Source organism: Ixodes scapularis, unplaced genomic scaffold, assembly GCF_016920785.2.
Source record: "Ixodes scapularis isolate PalLabHiFi unplaced genomic scaffold, ASM1692078v2 PGA_scaffold1__304_contigs__length_218370807, whole genome shotgun sequence".
Taxonomy (NCBI): Eukaryota; Metazoa; Arthropoda; class Arachnida; order Ixodida; family Ixodidae; genus Ixodes; species Ixodes scapularis.
In genome coordinates, this window is record NW_024609846.1 from 58,846,603 (window position 1) to 58,867,378 (window position 20,776).

At 47.9% G+C, this 20,776-nt stretch overlaps 1 protein-coding gene across 1 annotated transcript in view; it reads left to right on the forward strand.

The window, feature by feature from the left end:
• The window catches only part of LOC8033372 (neprilysin-1), a 38,427-nt gene extending 18,503 nt beyond the window's left edge, over positions 1-19,924 (forward strand). The window contains exons 11-21 of the mRNA XM_042290188.1: positions 422-532; positions 9,238-9,315; positions 9,395-9,504; positions 13,783-13,841; positions 14,050-14,101; positions 14,291-14,358; positions 14,841-14,971; positions 15,731-15,796; positions 18,761-18,868; positions 19,408-19,484; positions 19,801-19,924. Coding sequence (XP_042146122.1) covers positions 422-532; positions 9,238-9,315; positions 9,395-9,504; positions 13,783-13,841; positions 14,050-14,101; positions 14,291-14,358; positions 14,841-14,971; positions 15,731-15,796; positions 18,761-18,868; positions 19,408-19,484; positions 19,801-19,924 — 984 coding nt within the window. The remainder of the gene's footprint in view (positions 1-421; positions 533-9,237; positions 9,316-9,394; positions 9,505-13,782; positions 13,842-14,049; positions 14,102-14,290; positions 14,359-14,840; positions 14,972-15,730; positions 15,797-18,760; positions 18,869-19,407; positions 19,485-19,800) is intronic.
• Positions 19,925-20,776: the final 852 nt, after the last annotated feature.

Sequence of the window (20,776 nt, forward strand, 5' to 3'; positions counted from 1 at the left end):
ACGCAGTCTTTTAGATAAATATAAAGCCACTAAAAAGGCAACACCTCAAGGTATTGGCATGCAAGACATATTGATGCTTGAATTTATTGTTGTCATCTGAAGCTTGCTCTGGAATCACAAGATACGCTTTTCCGTCATGGGGCATATCAGAACCATCCGTGAAAGAGCAAAACGATATCTACTCAGCTTCCTGACACCACATGAAAGTATATGAAGTCGCACTGTTTAATTGTAACTATTGAAAGTTGCTCCCGCCCTGTTGCGCTCCCTGAATGGCGGCGCCAGCTACATATTCTGAAGGAATTGAGTGCAGATACTTAATCTGACATGGAGAGGTAATGAAGAAAAGTTTTTTTTTACCAACTTAGCGCCCTCTAGAAGATATGCACTCAACATCAAAATTATTCATCCCGCATTTCAGCTCTGGATAAAATTCTTCAACGTCTACCGGAAGTTGTACGAGAGCATCGACTACTCCTACGCCTACAGCTACTTGACGACAGCTGACGCACGCGTGGAGGCGTATCGAAAGGTATGAGGCATTTGGTTTACAAACATAAGCAGAATTTACTGCCTCAGGGGTCGTTCACAGATTTGCTACCACTTACGACCGAGTGCGCTACGACCTCTTGTGATCTCTTACGACCATTAAGCACAGTGGTGCCATCCATCGGGTAGCCATGTAACAGTGGCAATTTTCGTATACTGTCGAGACTGGTTAAAACGAAGTCGATGGGAATCTGAAATAATTTCGCGACACCGACTTCTTCGTTTTATCTGAGCTTCATAAAAATAACACGAGAGAATAAAAAAAAAAGAAGCTAACTCGGGTTGTTATGGGCACATCTTTATCGCGCCTGCAGAAAGCAGTCGAGGCTTCCCTGCACGAGCGCTATACTTGATCGGAGCCGCTTTTCGCGAACTGCGAGGAGCTCCGATCGAAAGAAGATCCTTCGAGCTACATACGGACCTCGTCCAGAGCCCTACCGACAGCTGCAACGGTCGCCGTAGAGGATGCGGGCGGTGGACGGCATTCTTTACGTTGATGCGCACCTCGTCTAAGTTGGCGGTACGCTGATGGTGGAACGCGTTTGTTTCAAGGAGGTTGGTTTCGTCTTCCCCGTCGAGGTGCCGGCGGTGTCGGAACTCGCCATCGTTGAGTGGCGCTGGCGATGAGTCGCCGAATCGGTTCTTGTGCGAAGCTAGACTTTCGCGAAGCAAACAAAGCGCGCTGTGCACCGAGTTCGCGCTCATGTTCCTGTTTCGTCGGTTTAGAGACCCTAGATTTAAAAAAAAAAAGGACAACTTTACGTGGTTTTTGGGCCGGGTTTGCAAAACGAGCTGCAGCCTGCAAGGAGTCAAAAGCGTTCACCGTCCACAAACGTGTCCGCCTCTGCGCCCGGTTTCCGCGGCCTCTCTGGCCACAAGGCAACCAAATGCAGGCGCACTTGAGCCCATCTGCCAAGGAGGTGTCCCTCATCAAACTGTCTCAAACCTAAGTTCTTTCCGTCGTCTCCGTCGGTACGTCATAGTTACGTTGTCGCCAGTACTCCGAACGCTCCTATCGGCGCGTCACAGCGGCTACTCCGTGTGCCATGCGGAAAAGTCGGTTCCCAGATAAGGAGCGGGGAGCAGACGACGATGCAGAGGCTGCCGCCAGTGGCCTTGGCAGCAGGTCTGCGGCTCGATCTGTGCGGCTGCTTGGTCGTGGCAGAAAAGTGCGGCGGTCTTCGACTCGGCAAACTTTCAGAATTTGTTTATTTTTTTAAATGATCAGAAAATGTCTCTTCGCTATATCCGCGGGAGCTGCTCAATTTCCTTCGCTAAACACAGACACAAACACATTAAAAAAGTGCAAAGGATAATAGGAAATCGTGGTCGCTTCGTTATATTGTCACGGGTGGTGACCAAAAGAAACAATAAATACACAGAAAGAAATAAACGTTTAATGTGGCGAACTTGTGCCAAAAATAAAAGGAAATAGAAAAATAACAACAGGGCGTCGCGGGCGTCGAAGGCGGCGAAGCAGCAAGGTCGAACGCTGAGGCGAAAACTGACTCGACAAGGTCGCGGGCGGCCTCTTATCTAGAGTGCGTCGCTATCTCGAAGATTCGGCGAAAGCGGCTGGAGCGTCGCGTGATCGGGCGAGAATGAACACGCACTTTCTAGAAAACAAAAGCAGGAACAAATGATAGAAGTTACATGCGGTACATGAATAAACGAGAACTTTCTGGAGGTCCGTGACTGAGCGTTGCTTTCTCAGCCCTGGGCGCGGCATTATCCCCCCCTTTAAAAGTGCATCGTCCCGATGCAGCACAAAAACGGAAAACAAAAAAACAAAAGGACAGCAGAATTGCTAGCCGGAGTTCACAGTCCACAGTTCACTCGTCGACGAGAGTGGAGAGTCCTATCGTTCGTAATACGGCTTCAGCCGGACGACGTGCACTACCTCGGGTCGCGGCTGACGTCTTGCAGATGGGCGGGTTCCGTCGGGAAGGACTTCGTAGTTTAAGTCCCCGAGACGGCGAAGCACCTTGTAGGGTCCAAAGTAGCGCTTGAGAAGCTTCTCGCTGAGACCGCGGCGCCGTATTGGTGTCCACACCCATACCCGGTCTCCGGGTTGATAGTGGGCGTCACGCCGGCGAAGATTGTATCGGCCGGCGTCGACATGTTGCTGGTCTTGAATTCGTAGTCTTGCCAGTTGGCGGACCTCTTCTGCCCGTTGAGCAACCACCTGGGCGTCATCGCTTCCGTCGTCGACTGGATCGTGCGGCAACATAGAGTCTAGCATAGTCGTCACCTTCCGGCCATACACCAGCTGGAAGGGCGTCACTCTTGTGGTCTCTTGTACGGCCGTATTGTAGGCAAATGTGACGTATGGCAATACCTCGTCCCATGTCTTGTGCTCCACGTCGACGTACATGGAGATCATGTCGGCGATGGTCTTGTTGAGCCGCTCCGTCAAACCGTTTGTCTGCGGATGGTATGCAGTTGTCCGACGGTGGTCCGTCTGGCTTAGACGAAGGATCTCCTGGGTTAACTGCGCCATGAACGATGACCCTCGGTCTGTGATCAGGACTTCGGGGGCGCCATGCCGGAGGACGATGGACTCGATGAAGAACTTCGCGACTTCGACAGCAGTCCCCGAAGGAAGGGCTTTCGCCTCGGCGTAACGCGTAAGATAATCTGTGGCGACGATTATCCAGCGGTTTCCGAGGGTCGACGGTGGAAAAGGGCCCAGCAAATCCATTCCAATTTGCTGGAACGGTTTGGTTGGAGGGGGAATCGGCTGAAGGCGACCTGCTGGCTTTGACGGCGGTTTCTTGCGTCGCTGGCACTCATGGCACGATCGCGTGTAGAGATGGACGGTTTTCGGCAGCTTGGGGCAGTAGTATTTTTCACGTATTCGGGCTAGTGTTCGGCTGTAACCGAGGTGTCCTGAAGTTGGGTCGTCGTGGCAGGCTTGAAGAATCTCTTCTCGAAGGCTGGTGGGGACTACCAGAAGCCACGACGAATTACTGGTTCCAAAATATTTCTTATAAAGTACACCTCTTCGAATAGCGAAGGTCGGCAGGACTCGTGAAAAGACACGAGAAACGGTACTTCCTCGTCCTTCTAGATGCTCAATCAGGGCGCGGAGCTCCGGATCGTCTCGTTGAAGTCCTGCCATGTCGTTGGTGTCCACGGCACCTAGGAAACACTCGTCATCATCCACGTCGGTACAGTCTGGCGTTTCGACGGGGGCTCTGGACAAGCAGTCGGCGTCGCTATGTTTCCGTCCTGACTTGTAGACTACGGTCATGTCAAATTCTTGCAGTCGAAGACTCCATCGAGCCAGGCGTCCTGAAGGGTCTTTGAGGTTTGCAAGCCAACAGAGCGAGTGGTGGTCTGTGACCACCCGGAACGGGTTCCCGTATATGTACGGACGAAACTTTGTGATCGCCCATACAACCGCGAGACATTCTTTTTCCGTCGTGGAGTAATTTTTCTCCGCTTTTGACAGTGTCCGACTTGCGTAGGCAATAACTCGCTCCGTGCCTTCCTGTAGCTGTACCAATACCGCACCAAGGCCGGAGTTACTTGCGTCCGTGTGAATTTCGGTTTCGGCGTGCTGGTCGAAATGTCCGAGGATCGGAGGTGTCTGAAGTCTTTGTTTCAGTTCGTCGAACGCCCGTTCTTGTTCTTCTGCCCAGTGAAACTTCACGGCGTCTTTCGTAAGATGTGTGAGGGGCGCCGAAATTTTTGCGAAATCTTGAACGAAGCGCCTGTAGTACGCGCACAGCCCCAGGAATCTGCGGATGGCCTTCTTGTCCGATGGTCGAGGGAATTCGGCTACGGCGGATGTCTTCGCGGGGTCAGGGCGTACTCCTTCGCTACTAACGACATGACCAAGGAACTTAAGTTCGGCGTAGGCGAAGCGGCACTTCGTTGGCTTGAGTGTGAGCCCTGCGGTCTTGATGGCTTGGAGCACGGCCCTAAGCCGTTTCAAGTGCTCGTCGAAGTCGTGCGAAAAAACGACGACGTCATCCAGGTAAACGAGGCAGCTCTGCCACTTCAGTCCCGTTAGTACAGTATCCATGACCCGCTGGAAAGTCGCCGGCGCCGTACAGAGTCCGAAGGGCATCACCTTGAACTCGTAAAGTCCATCGGGCGTGACAAAGGCAGTCTTCTCGCGGTCCCGTTCATCGACCTCAATCTGCCAGTAGCCACTCTTCAAGTCCATCGACGAAAAGTACCGGGTGTGGCGTAAACGGTCGAGGGTGTCATCTATGCGGGGAAGCGGATAGACATCTTTCTTTGTAACAGCGTTCAGCCGCCTGTAGTCCACGCAGAACCTATGGGTTCCGTCTTTCTTCTTCACCAGCACGACTGGAGAGGCCCACGGACTGCTTGAAGGCTGAATAATATCGTCGTCAAGCATTTCTTGAACTTGTTTCTGGATGGTTTCCCTCTCCTTCACCGAAACTCGGTACGGCGACTGATGAATAGGGGGCACGTCATCGTCAGTAACAATTCGATGCTTCGCAACCGCTGTTTGGCGTAGCCTTGACGATGTGGCGAAGCACTCACTGAACTCAGCGAGAACGTCAGTCAGCTGTCGTCGTTGTGGGCCTGGGAGGGATGGGTCGATGTCGAGCTTTGACGGCGTGGTTCCCTTGTGGTGCGTCGGAGAGGCGTCTTCTGAGATCACGGCGATGGCGGCCGAGTCCTGAATTTCCTCGACGTAGCCCACAGCTGTACCCTTTGTAAGGTGCTGCGACTCTTGCCGGAAGTTGGTGACAAGGGCTACGGTACGCCCGTCCTGGAGCTCGGCTACGCCTCTTGCAATACCAATCCCTCGTCCAAGGAGAAGTTGGACGCTTCCTTCCAACAGTGCTATCCCGCAGGTGGCTTCGTCGGTCCCGACGGGGACAAAGACACTGGACAGCGGCGGCAGGTTTACGTGGCTGGTAAGGACTCGCACTGCAGCTAACGTCGCTTTGGGATCTTCCGCCGAGGGAACAGGTTTCCGAAGCGTCAGCTTGTTCTCCCCAAGGTCGATGATGGCGCCGTATTCACACAAAAAGTCCATTCCGAGAATGACGTCTCTCGAACAGTCTTGCAGAACGACGAACTTGACAGGGCAGGTTTCACCGTGGATCTCAACGCGAGCAGTGCACCTGCCGACAGGCGTGATGAGGTGTCCGCCGGCGGTTCGTATCTGTGGTCCATCCCACGACGTCGTAACTTTCCGAAGGCGACGAGAGAGTCTCCCACTCAAAACGGAGTAATCCGCTCCGGTGTCGACGAGTGCTGTCGCGTCGTGGCCGTCGATGATAACGTTGAGGTTATTCGACACTGTTACAGAAACGTCGTTTCGGGGCGTTGCGGCGTTAGAGTGGGAGAGCTCCGACGATCTTGGAGGATCTTGGCATCGTTCGTCTTCGGCAACACCACCTCCCGGCATTGCCGCGCCTAGTTTTCCCGACGGGACGCAATGGGTGACAGGCTGTCTCGGCGAGACCGGCGGAAGGGCGATGGCGAGCGTCGGGGAGATGGCGAACGGAATACTCGGCGGGGAGACGACTCAGGAGTTGAAGAGCGGCGGAGGTAGTCCTCGATGTCCCGAGGTCGCTCTCCAAGACGTGGTCGAGGGTCGTTGGGCGCGAACCCTCGTAGGCCGAGCTGGCGGTAGGGGCATCGTCGGTAGATATGGTCGGCTTCCCCGCAGTGGTAGCACAACGGGCGTCGATCAGCCGTCCTCCACACGTCGGTCTTCCTTGGCGCAACTTGTTCTGGACGAACGTGTGCCCGATCTTCCTGGCGTCGGGAATGCTGCGGCTCTGGAAGCACACGTCGGGGAGGCGCCATGTACGGACGCGGTGCTGATGGTGCTCGGCGGAGCATTTCGGCGTAGCTTACGGCTGGCTCCTGCTGTGCTGCTGCGGTGACGGCAACCTCGGGATGGAAAGCTCGGTGAACTTCCTCTCGGACGACGTCGGCGAGTGAGAGTGAGGCTGGGCGATCTGCAGCAGGTAGAATCTTCCGGAGCTCTTCCCGGACGATATCCCGGACGATATCCCGAAGGCTGTCGACACCGGTGGTGCTCAGGTCCGGAAGTGTAGCTGCGACGGTTGGAGAAGTAGGCGCGCCGGCGAGTCGGTGGTAGTGGCTTGCTCGGGCCGTCAGTGCGCGCTCGATGTTCGTGGCTTCACTCACAAATGCATCGACGGTCGTCGGGGGATTGCGAACCAGGCCTCCAAAAATTTCTGCCTTGACGCCTCGCATGAGGATTCGAAGTTTCTTTTCCTCAGCGGCCTCCGGGTCTGCTCGGGCACTTAGACGCAGAACATCCTCTACAAAGCTGGTCAGGCTTTCATTGGGGCCCTGCACCCTTGTTTGAAGCAGGTCCTCTGCTCGCTGGCGACGATGGTGGTTAATGAATGTTCGTTTGAGTTCGGCGACGCAGGACTCCCATGTGGGGAAGGAGGCTTCGTGGTTTTCAAACCAGTGCCTCGCAGTGCCTTCAAGCGAGAAGTAAAGGTTGTGGAGGCACTGCTCAGTCGTCCATCCGTTGTGGCGGGCTACACGTTCGTAGTGTCGCAGCCAGTCTTCGATGTCTTCGTGGATCTCCCCATGAAAAGGCGTCGGAGTCCGGGGTGCGACGGGCAGGACGACGACGCTGGCGGTGGACGGGTTCTGCGACGACTGGCTGTCCATCGTTGGTCTCGTTGGCTGCTTAGTCTTGGGCGGCAGAGGTCCGAATTCCGGGTGTAGGCCTTGGGTGCGACGACTGAACCGGATCTCGGAAGTGCTTTCGTTGGTTCTTCGTGGGCTAGGCGTCGGACTTGGACTGCGGGCCCTCGGAGGGGTACGCGGCAGGGGCATGCGGTACCCAGCACCTCCACCAAAATGTCACGGGTGGTGACCAAAAGAAACAATAAATACACAGAAAGAAATAAACGTTTAATGTGGCGAACTTGTGCCAAAAATAAAAGGAAATAGAAAAATAACAACAGGGCGTCGCGGGCGTCGAAGGCGGCGAAGCAGCAAGGTCGAACGCTGAGGCGAAAACTGACTCGACAAGGTCGCGGGCGGCCTCTTATCTAGAGTGCGTCGCTATCTCGAAGATTCGGCGAAAGCGGCTGGAGCGTCGCGTGATCGGGCGAGAATGAACACGCACTTTCTAGAAAACAAAAGCAGGAATAAATGATAGAAGTTACATGCGGTACATGAATAAACGAGAACTTTCTGGAGGTCCGTGACTGAGCGTTGCTTTCTCAGCCCTGGGCGCGGCAATATAGCTGCTATTTTGGTATAACCGACTTCGTTATAAACGGTCGCGACAGTATTTCCTATTTTTTAGAGCATGATTATTTTACTGTTAGCTTGGAACGCTTCTCACAATGTTAAAAAAAGCGACCATTCCTAATATATAGTCGGCTGTGTCCCACATCAGATCGTGCAATAATGGTCATACTTTTTGTATTTATGTCAAAACATATACGTTAAAGCGTGTTCTTGGGAGCAGCGTCCAGCTAAATGCCAACGCCGTAACCAAGTTTCTTTCGGAGACATAAAATTTCGAAGCTCGAGGAGTGGAGATCGCCAAAGTTTTGCCATTGTACTTTACACAGCCGTTAACTTCACACCGAAGCATGCACGTAGTAGTAATTCTATCGACTTCACTTATGAAAGGTTCACAATATTAAAAATTACAATAAAAATTTCTATGCGGAGCAATTTACGAAACACGTCAAATAAACACAGCTTAGAGACACATTCACAAACTATTTAACAAGAACTACTTCATATAAAAACGACGCACTATATGTCAAAATAATAGACTTTACGAACATACAAAGCACTATACTCAGCCACCATTATGGTTGTTCTGTTTGTGATGCAGAAACGCAGCTTATTTTTCTAAATGTCGCGAAATTGCTTTTCAATATTTCGAAGAAACTCCACTTTTTTACTTTTTTTAACTCTTCTTAACCGTTTACACACTACAGAAAGGGTGTACTCTTACAAACTTTTATCCCATATAATGCACCCTAAAACTTCAGTTCGATGTTCGGCGCAGTGACGACTCCAACGCTTTCGAAGGGCATGATAACGGTGTAAAATAGAACTTATTAAACAGCTAAAGTACGTATCAAAGGCTACAAGAAAAAAACAATAACGACAACAACAAAACTGAGGTTTTGCAATAGAGCCAAAAAAACTCCGATAATTGTTTTTGTACTCAGTAACACACACAATAGCTATTTGTATAAGTTGTACCACTTGGCTATGAAAAGTCGCCCCTGAAAATTGGTACCGTTCATTCGACGTCACTACGCTGCACGTCGAAATAAAGTTTTTAGGTGTCTTATAAGGGACAAGGGTGTAAGAATTTACCCCTTTTTCTGGGAGTGTAGTGACTTGAACAAACCTGTGATGGCAAAACATTGAGTAACATATGTCCTCCTTAAAAGCAGAACGACAACAAACCTGAACTTCAATTGATCTAGCTTGTATTCATTATAGGGGCTTGGCCGCACAATGCCGGCTTCAAGAAAACACTTTTTATAACCCACAAAAGACTGAGAGTGGTGCTGCTCTATCGTAGGGTATAGAAAGTCTTACTGTGCCTAGATTAGTTCGTTTTTTAGTTGTGTTTTTTTTTAATTGCTGTCAGAATAGAGCGTTGATTGCAACAGTGATGTTTAAAGAAGTTGGGCCATTCCCTGTTCATTTGTTTGTTCATTGCAGTTAAAAGATGTAAGAGTTCAGCTATTCTTCATCAACGCAACCATGACCGACCCTCTTCTCAACCTCTATGGTGGTCAGGTAATATTGCCGGGAAAAATCAGGTCGGATAATAATGCTCTTGGCTGTAAATGATGGCCGTCTGTGATGTTCCTTCCAGGAAACGAAGATAAACATCAACACTCCGGTTCCAGGGATATATGAGATGACCAAGCACTACTGGAACAAATATTTCATGATTCCTAAAAACGGTCACGAGTTGGACATTGCGTGAGTGTCTTAAGCCTCAGCTGATAAGTTAGTAAGGTCGGGAAGGGTGACGAATCAACTCTATACTCCCTTTATTCGTATGTCCGAGCGGTACTAACGTTACGAGCAGAGAGGGGAATTCAAGCTTCTCAGGAAGCGCTAGGTCACGGCGCGTTTGGTGTTTCTCTGCGTGTGTTAGTGCCATCTGGGGCCTTAATCTACACGGAGGGACCGAGCGGGATTGGAGAACCGGGACATCGACGCCTGCTGCGATTGGCCAACTCCGCACCGCTGAACAATTGCAGCAGGCGGCGATGTTCCGGTACCTTGGTCCTGTTTGTTCCCACCGTGTTAGGGCCCCCGATCTAATCAGGCTCGTAAGTATAGTCGTGCTACTTGTGTTTGTGTGAGAACTAGCTTTTAATTCCGATCGATACAAGATACTCCGCCGCCGCCATTGAGCATGCATCGTATCGTTATCAGGTATCATTATAGGGGGTATGGGAGATATCGGAACGATATTCAAGAACCCTATATGCTTTGTTTCACCTTAAAGGGGCGGTGCAACGATATTCAATTGGAATGTTTTTCACTTTACACCAGCTTACTGGCACTAGTGGGATTCAAGGATACTCGCACGCAACGCCACTGAACAAGAAACTCCTTTGTTGCGCTGTAATTTCGGGGACAAAACTGAGCGTTTTCATTCAATCTTTCCTTCGCTAAACCTGATGACGTAGTTGGGCGGTAGCGGTACCACCCAGTGACGATATTTAATGCGGCTCATAGATTGGACCCGAGCATAGCGTGACACTCGATTTGGGCTCGTGAGGATCGATAGCTCGAGAAACATTCGAGTAGTGTCCTGTGTCCAATCGCCGCAATGACGACAAAAGCCGAACCATAACAATGTCTGGAACTCAGCGCGTGTCCTGTGCCTTGCCAACCCCAGCGCATGGCTATGATCAACATTGGCGGCATATAATCGGCTACAGATCACGTGACCGCTTGTTCTGGCTGCGAGTTGAGGGGGTGAACTCTGCTCTTTTTTCTTTATTTTTTTCTGCGACTTCGACTGCGTTTGGTGAAAAACGAACGGAAATACGCCTCGCACGTGGGCTCATTTTCGTCTTCTGCGCATGAGAAAGGAAGTAGCGGTGACGTCAGAACGCCGAGCCCTGATTGGCTGATCGCGACCCCCTATCTCAGCGTCGTCTGCTTCTTTGCAACGTCGTCTGCTCGCAACATCGTCTGCGTATGTCTTACCTTTCCTGCGAATTTCGGAAGTGCAGGTCTTTACGAGCGAGCTCGGCTTCGCCTTTCAGAGAGGGCAGACGAAATAACTCAAGCGGTACGTTGTTTTTGTCTAACAACTAGCAGACGCACATCAAGGAGGGAAGTCAAAGAACTCACTGGCGAGGTGTCCCGTGGCGCCGAGGTTTGTTTGCTAAGAACCGAGAGTGAGCCTGTTAGTGTCCGCAAGTTTCCTCCCAAATACTTTTTCCCTCCTTTCGTGTGCGGCGAGACCCCTCATTCTTTAGCGGCGCCGGCGGGTTGGCGCAGTTAACGTCGTCTGCTTTACGTCTGCTAGTAAAAGCGATGGCTGCTTTACCTTTCCTGCGTCTGTCGGAGATTCACCGCTTTTTCACCGGCGAGAGTGACCGTTGCCTCGGGAAACAAGGAGATAACAAGAGGAAGAAATTGACCCTTTAATCTAAAACTGAGGTCAGCGATCAAAGTATAATACGGGAAGGTTTCACAAGGGTCGCGCGGGCATATTCCATTCAGCACACCAGCCGGTCGGGGGCAGACGGTCGCCGACTCGCGGAGTGCCTGCTAGGCCTAACTGCCGTGCTCGCTTGGTCGCGTTTGGTGGAATCGTGGCCGTTGGAGCTTTTCCCGGGTGTTTGTGGATCCAGCGTTCTTGTTCGTCGTAGTCTGTTTCAAGTACCTTTTACTTTTTTCTTGCTGCTTGAAGTCGGGACGCGTGAGAAGCGCACGTAGAAAAATAAACGTCCGTGGGTCGTCGCGACCGCGACGCTGTCGGCCATGCTGATTTGATCGTAAGAAGTGCGTAAGACAGCTTTGGAGCTGTCCGTAGGATTTCGTTGTAACCTGCGAAAAACTTACGAAAATTTTGTTTCGTCAATACGAATTTGTTCTTAAGTTATGTCTTACGCACATTTCTGGCGTAAGATCGTTTCGTGAATCTGGCCTCTGCACTTCCGAAAGTCGCAGGAAAGGTAAGACAGACGCAGACGACGGGGCGAGCAGACGACGTTGCAAAGGAGCAGACTACGCTCAGATAGGGGGTCGCGATCAGCCAATCAGGGCTCGGCGTTCTGACGTCACCGATACCCCCTGCGCAAGAAGCAGACGAACTTGCCCTCCGCATTTCACAGGTCATTAACGTCAGGGATCCGTTCTAAGCGGTATTTGCGCAAAATACAAAAATCGTTGCATCGCCCCTTTAATGGGATACTACAACGAAATGTCGGTGCTTATTTATTGGTCTGTACGTGTTCAAGGGAGCAGTATGACATCGGACACCCGTATCTCATCTTAGCAAAAATACGAAAATACATTTTAAAACGAATTAAACGATTAGAAAATGACGCCTGGTGGACGTCGCTAAAGCGTCGTTTCTAACGTCCGTCTAGGAACATTGACAGGTAGTGGCGATGCCTGTCTCGCCTAGAGCTATAGCCTCGCTGGTGCTTCGTGCGTGCAAGCGTGTGTAGCGTGCGCGCGAACGTAGCTTTGGAAAGCTTGTCATTGCATGCACTTACCCGCACGAGAAGAGACATGGCGACGGCGAGATGCCCTGCTTGCCATCGTCTTGTTGACGTCAGCCTCGCTGCAGCTTTGCTCGTTCCGAGACAGGCTGCGTCACGCTTGTGCCGGATGCCACGTGCTCTCCGCTGGCTGCTCTCCGAGCGCTCGCGAGAGTTGGCCATTTATAATTAAAAATGCAGCCATAAGACTCAAAACACAAACGTGCGTTTGTCATTATTGAATATTGTGGATCATATTCAGCCTATTTCTGAAAACTAAGGGTATATTTCAAATTTCGTTGATGAATCCTTTGAAGTACAGAAGCAGGACTCTACGTGCTGATAGAACCAATCAGACAGCATCGAAAGCGCACCATCACGGCGTTCGGCATGTTCCTAACGTAATCTATTGTCGCTGAACCAATCATAAATAAAATAAGCCCAGTGACTTTTTTGGCGCTGTTTGATTAGCTCGTAGCGTTAGCGGCGTCTGGAATTAAGCTGAAAGGATCCATATAGTGATCATAATTTGATGCGTCGTGCCATCTGTGTTATCATTCCCCCTCCCCCTTCCCCCCCCCCCCCCCCCCCCCCCCCAAAAGAAGAAACAAGTACCGTATTTTCCGGGCTTTCTTCCGTACCCGTTGTATAGTCCACAGGGGCCAATTTAGGCCGAAAAAAAGTGTTTGATTAGATACTTTGAATCCGGTACCCAAGCAGCACACTTAACCCGCGCAGGATTGGGTTAGACTGGTGCGAGCTAGAACCAACTTGGCTCAAGCTTGGCACAAGCTTGCGCCAAACTGGCCCATGTATGAGCCGGGGAAGTGTGCTGCTAGGGTGCATATTCCGCAGGACATTCATAGTCCGCACCAGGTGCTTTAGTCGACACGAAAATCTTCTCATACACAGCGCAACTTGAAAAATGCCTGCTTTCTTAGCTCACAAAGAAGCTTGTATTACGCATAAATCATCAATAACATAATCTTACATTCACGAAATCCACCACGCCTCGCCATAATGGACGATCCTGAAAAACAAAATTCCTGTGTAGTCCGCATGCGTAGAGGGTCCGCACAGCCTAAAATTTTAACTTTTAAACATGTGTAGTCCGTTGACTATAGCCCAGAATATACGGTATTTGATGAAAATAAAATGTTAAATTTTACTTTATAGATTATATTAGCAAAGAGAAATAAGTTTACGTTGAAACGAAACTCAGGCCACAGGTGACGCCTCAAAGATTTTAAGTCAAAGACATAACCACGGGGCTTGAATCCTTCGCCTAGGATACTTGAGGTCGAAATAAAACCTCGACAATATAAAGGCAGTCTAGTTTTTGGAAAGTTTATCAGTAGCGCTAGGTATAATTTTTTTTTATAAGTAAGCTTGTACCAGAACATTTCAAAATATTTCGTAACATGATCTTATCATTGCTGGCAGTTTTTGTTTTAAATTTTAGTTACATTGTTCCAACTGCGTGCCATCGAAACAAAAACAAAATATACCCGGTTTCCTCTTTTAGATACACTGGCTCCATCTTCGACATTTACAGCACCTATCACTACGATTTAAACTCTTTGTGTGAGTAAAGCCGTTTATTCAAGTAATTATTTCCAATATTTCTTTAATACACTATACGTCTCAATTGGTGACGAACTATAAGACTTGTGCCTGAACCGTTACAAAATAAAACCACTTTGAATGGAACTTGAATTATGCATAATACTTGCGTAAAATACGTGCCGTATAGCTTCAAAACATAGTCTAATAATAACTCATGATTTTGCAGACATTTCTCATGGTTCCTTCCACGGACCCATGTACGCTAGAGACAAGAACTTGTAAGTTACCCTGCCCTATTCTTCGTCAACTTATGTCCACTTTGCTTTTCTGCGCATTTCTTGTTTGTTTCACACATTCTGTTATTAGTTTATTTAGTTTCTTTCAAAATATTATTTTCATTATTGGAAATGCTGCAAAAACTACACCTAAAATGTCGAACGTGTTATCTTAAAATTTGCTACCCGCAGGGTGCTGGATCTCGTAAAAAGTGGATATCGAATTGGGCGTAATTTGCTGAAAGCCATTGACGAAAGAGGTAATAATCTTATATTCTCCTCTTGTTTTTTTAGATCTAATTAGCAAAAAATGAAGTAAAATATGACTGTGTCGCTGCAGCTTAAAAGCGAGAATGTTGGAACGGGTATCTAAAAAATGCGGCAGATCAGTTGTAAATCGAAACGTACCAATATCTATGCAGCACATATAATCGAAACACTGAGGACGCGAGAAAATACATGCCACGGAAAATGCATGGTTTGTGTTTGAGGACATTTGAACCAGCCTTGGTATGGAAGAGTAATAGAAGTACATGTCTTCCACCTTCCAGTGCGCGCTTGTTTAAAAGTTAGTTTATACTTAGGTATGCTTTCAAATGACGCTATGAGACACTACGAGATGTTTTGGCCTAAGGCTACGTGTTTTAGACCTTCGTTTTGAGATTTATCCCCATTTTTTTACGGGAGTATATTTCTCGCATGGGTAGATCAAAGTCCCTTCTCATTTTAAAATTTGTTCTAGGTGGATACATCGACTCCAACCACATGAGGACAGACTGGATGGGGTACTATACCCGACAGAGACTTTCGACGAACAAGGACTGCGTTTACAAACAGTACTCTGGAAAACGTGTGGCTGAAACCAGGCTAACGGTAAGGTCATCGTTTAATGTTATGAAGTGTGTGATTTGTCATTATAGTATATTATAGAAACAAAAAAAGTCCGAGGACACCAACGCACTTATAAGTTTTGAATGCGAAACCATGAGTGTCGTTCTTCTGCTCCCTTAGCTTGTGTGCGGCGTAGTAGCGTGGACGGCCACGTTTCCCCGGACGACGGCCGAGCGCGCTCTCGTGAAGTGGCGGCGCCGCGCTGAGCTCAGCCGTACAAACTCCCCGGAGCTTGCCCAAGCGGGCTCTGCCGCTAGGCCTGCACCGCCGCACCGCCGCACCGCTCTTACCGGCGGCCGGGTGGCTGCGTGTGCTGCGCCGCCATAGAGAAGGCTTCTCTGGTAGCATTTTTTGGAACTGCGTTGCACGAGAGTCAATGGGAGCCTCGTTCCTTGATGACGCGCGCCAGCCAATGGGAGCATAATCCATCAGAAATCAGCTTCATTGCGCTCCACTGGGAAAGGGGATTTTAGGTGTCGTCTGACCATCATTTGGTGTGGTTTCAAAGCTGATGACGTCGGTTCGCCCCATGGGACAGTTAATTCGTTTGCATTAATAAATACAGCAGATAGAAATATGCGGGCACGTACTCCATCTATGAAACCCCGACCGTCTTACCTCCGCGTTGCTAAAAGAATGTTGCGTTTGGAGTAAATTAAGTTGCAATTTACCATAATATTTGTTTTGGATACTTATAAGCGTAACACTTTATCAACTTGTTTTTGATTTTTTTCATACCAGCTGAACGCGAACGCCACCGTGAACGAGGATATGATTGACGTTGCAGTCATCACACCGTTGCTGAGGGTAAGCATGTGCTCGTACTTTTTGTAGACTTCAGCACCTGAAGTACGTCTTAAAAGCATATGAGATTAACGCCATGGAAAATACCCTTTATCTGGTAGATTTGTGCAGTCGATATAAAACAAAAAAAGATAATAAATAACGAATAGAATCATCTGTCTTTTTAAAATGTTGGGTATCAAGGAACAGAGCCTTTCTATAGACAGTCACCGAAGGTGTTCGGAAATATAAAATGTAGCTATGTGTCTATTTAAATCAACATTATTCATTATTTCACGAATAAAAAAACATACTTGATTAATAAAACTTAAAATGAACGCTTAAGGCGGCGAACTTGTGCAGATTATTATAAAGTAACAAAGACCTACTTTGAAGGCGACGGAAGGACGACTGACTCAAGTAGCCATGCGAAGCTCCTTTTGTAAGCGCGTGGGTATCTAGAAGGTGCCGAGCTCGAACAAAGACGATTCTCGAGTCATTTGGAACATTCCGGTCATATAAACAAAAAGAGAGATAAAAAGGACAAGCGCTGGCAGGGATTAAAGCCCAGCCAGCGGCGTGGGAGTCGAGCACGCTGCTGACTCAGCTATTTGCAGGCGGCAATATACCCAACATAAATGACAAGACAATCACGGATTCGTACATCAAGAATATAAATGAGTTCTGAAAATAAAGAGGGCATCCAATATAGGCAACCTGCAATGCTGTTTGGGTTGGTGCTATCTAGCGACTGAAACAAGAAACATTGGGTGTCCTTGGTACTGGCGGCTGCATGGTTCAAACTTGAGCCATTACTCTGGTGGCGCCACTTAGCCTAGTGTCTGCAGCAAGAAATACTGGGTAGACTAGGAAGCCGTGATCGCATAACGTGCCAGTACAGCGGAAGCTACGGCCCTGGCGGGCCAATCGGAACGTGAGTATGTATCACCGGAGTGAGCTTTTACTGCGAAGATGTATCAGGCTTTTCGCTGCGTCAGGCTCCAGTCTGTGTGCGTTGGGCTCGTATACGTAGTGCATATCGGAAGCCGTCGGCACGCAATGTGGGGCTTATTGTTCACCCTTTGTCAAGTTATAGCGAGAAAGGGTATAACTAGGCTGTATACTTTCCGGTTTTAACCGAAAAACACCGATAAACATCCGCCGGTGTCGAAAATACAAAATTGGTTAAAACCGAAAAAACCAAAAAAACGGCGGTTCTTTCATGAACAAAAGGTAAGGGCGCAAACGAGCTGGTGTTGGTTAAATATTTCGACAAAACCCCGAGACTGGGACAAAAAGGGACGGACAAACCATAGCCTCCTCTATACGGAGGAGACAAACACAAAGTCTTTGTGTTTGTCCGTCCCTTTTTGTCCCAGTCTCGGGGTTTTCGTCGAACGGTTCTTTCATATATTCGAGCAAGCGCTGGTTTTTTCACCAAAAAAGTCCTGTATACTTTCCAATTTTAACCGAGAAACGTCAATAAACGTTCACCAGTGACAAAAACAAATTGTTAAAAAACGGTTTCTAAATATTTTTTTTTCTTAAATGTGTTTTTTTTTTCACTGAAAAAATCATAGGCAAACTTCCGTCAAACACATTATCTTACCAGGAATCATGCAGTTTGCCTGGCTTTCTTTTGTGACCTACATGGTCTTGAACTCTTGGAGGACAGTAGATTTGTACCGCTGTTCTCCAAGGTCAGCGGTCAGCTCCTGGGCCACCGAGCTTGAAGATCACTATCAGCGGCCCGAGAGGTTAGTCACAGCTGGCCAGTACTGTCCCAAGCATCGTTGAACGTTTTGTCTAGCGCAAATGTTGAGCGGGCATTCTCGAAATTGTGCGTCGTCAACGGGAAGGAGCGAGCGTCATTGACAGACATGAGCGTAGGAATGAGCGCTTGCATATGTTCTTGCATATACTACAGTAATCGAGTGTGAAGGAGATTGTGTAAAATATGCAAATAAAATTTGGACTGTTTTTTGTCCCCAGTAGTAGTTTACATTCCAAATCCCCCCCCCCCCCCCCCCCCCCCCCCCCCCCCCCCCCCGCCACCCGACAATAACATTTTAGTGTCTGGACGAGAGAATTCACCGAAAAGCACCGGTATTGGTGAAATAAATAAACTCCGATAAACGTCAGCCGATTTTTGTCATAAATAGACACCGGAAAGTATATACCCTAGGTATAACCGTGGGTTCTTACTCTACTGGCGCCGCCTGGCTGTTGCCGGCTGGCTATATGCAAAATTCTTACGGTTCAGCTCATGCAAGCTTTCATCCGATAACTTGGTTTTCATCTTGTACTATCCATGCACTTAAGTTACTTTGTGCCTACAAAATCCTCCGGTATTTCGGTACAAATTCTTTAACTAGTCCAGTATTTGTCAACTGACAGGTGTGGTGTATATTTTGTATTGCGCTTACGTAATGCGTGAACAGAATGCCCTATAGGAGTGCTGCGCGGTTTGTGCGAGACGTCGCACTAATTGTCAGAAAGGTTGGAATGTCTAGAAACTTCAAATATAAAAACCGTCTTTAAGCACATTGTTGATTTTATAAATTAAGCGCCTTTTGTGTTACGCAGAAGAAATCACGCCAACTTCAAGGAACTTGTATTTGGTAAAAAAAAAATTAAGTGAACCGTATAAACAGCTTACCCCAAGTTCATGTCTCATTTATTTATTCAAGAGCGTCATGATTCGCAGTCAAGCTCTATGTTGCGCTTCAGATGAAGAGAGGGTTGGGGAATAGATTGCACATTAGTTCGTTGTTAACGCTATCAACCCAAGATTTACATGTCATTGGCTGAGATCAAGAGGAGGCTTTATTGCCAATCACCGGTAATATGAAACAAAAACATTCATAAACGCTCATGCAACATAACAATTACTTCGCCTGTATCAGTATAGTAGTCATTTCTCTGCTGTGAACGCGAACTCATTCAGTCATAATACCAACATACTCTTGTCATGTTTGTTTTTGGCAGTTTTACAGAAAAATGATTTACGAAAAGGCCTACCCATTTCCGGACTATCGGTTATCTGGATTACACCATGTGTCGTCGGACCAGCTGTTCTTCTACTCACTGGCTGAGGTAAATATTATAGCAATATAATGAGCATTGATTTCTAAAAAGACACAGCAGGGAAGGCATTTCAAAATTAGGAGAGACAACCAAGCGTTTGGTTTAATAATATTGAATTCAAGCATTGTTTAATGACGTTGCTAGACAAGGAGGTTCGCCTATGAGTACTGCGAGAATTCCCGTTATTTACTCCCCCATTTTTATCTGTTTCATTGGCGTTAGTTATGCAAATTAGCGTTTATTATCTACGTGAATTTCGCGAGCGTTTATAGACTGAAAGTTATCAACATCTTGTAGACCCTAAGATGGGGAACGATAAAAAACGGACGAACACAAAATCTTTCTCTTTTCCATTAGTCTAAAGTCTATTAATTGGTGTGCTCATATCAATAAATTTCAACCGCGTTTGAGATTTTGTTGTGTTTGTCCGTTTTTTTATCGTTCCTCAGCTCAGGATTTACAAGATGTCGATTAATTACCAGCTCGCCTGCACCCGGTCACTGCTTACAATTTGAAAGTTATACATTTAGTTTGCCATTTTTTTACAGTCATTTTGCGAGAAAACCTCTAGAGAAGCTGCAGAGGAGCTTATTCAGAACGGCACATTTAGCCCGATGAAGTACAGGTGAGACAAGGTTTTCTATATTTTAGAGTATGGCTATATTTTACCCCCATACTATTTGAAACAGGAAGAGTACATGCATATCGGCTATATGTACGCTATTTTTCCCATAGCAAAATAATAAATTTCAGAACAAAACCGTTTCTTGTCATTTATTAGATAAAATGTTGCTTTAAATTTTATTTATCTTAAATTCCCAGTAAGATAATAATGTGTTAAAGCTATTTTGTCAGCAGAACCGGCAGTAACATTGCTACTAACTGTTTTGAACAACCGGCGTCGTTCGGCGCACATAACATTATACACTTCGTTTTAACAGAATCAACAACTCTCTCCGAAATTCGGCGTACTTTGCGAAGGCCTTCTTTTGTCCAGTGACCAGTCGCATGAACGCCGGCAAGCGCAGCTGTGACTTTTGGTCGACCTTCAAGAAAGATTTTTAAGCATGTCGATGCCGTTTACCCCCTTCTGGCGCCACGAAGAAATAAAATGGTCTGTTGAATCATCCGACGAAAAGTGTTTGCTGGCAGCAGAACCATGTCCCATTAATACGCACCCCGTTCAAATAAATACTACCTTAATTTAAACGTTTCCGGCGACGAACAGGGTAAATACATGCATTTTTGACTCGCTATAATGAACGAATTAAGGAATCCTTTTTGGGGGAATGGAGGTGTCCATATCTTACGAGGTATTACTGTAACCGGTTCTTTAACACTGCCCCCCTGTGATGTCTGTCCTGTCCAGCAGGAGAAAGATCCGACCAAGCTGCAGGTGCTTCATGATTTTTCGACGGTCGCTATTTTGTGGGGAAGCTTATATATTGGCGGTCGGAACAAAGGTTTTTATGCCAATCTCACAATTTTTCGTCTACAAATTGATTGCTGTCTATCTCAAGAAACCGTATAATTTTGTTTGTGCACAGAAGTGGCGGAGGATGGTGCCTTCTGTTATGTGTTTTATTGTGGCGTGCCGAAGGCGAGTATTCGCATCTTTCATGGCCTATGGGGTGTATTCACTGGACGCCATTTTTGAGAGCGATGTTAGAGCACATGCTCAGAACGAGCTCACATCCCTAGCCTGCTAAGACTTAAGGGTGCGGAGTGGACGTTCCAAAAGCACCCTGAAAGCTCGCCGCCAGCACGCGCTCAGCGGTCGCGCACACAGCATTGGCTACCAGTGAACACTCTCTATGGCGAAGTGCGCGATCAAAAGCGTCGCTGTGGTCGGCCTTCCACTATGACGGCAGCAAAGGTTTTCTCATTGACAGAAATAAAAGTAATGTAAGAACTTCA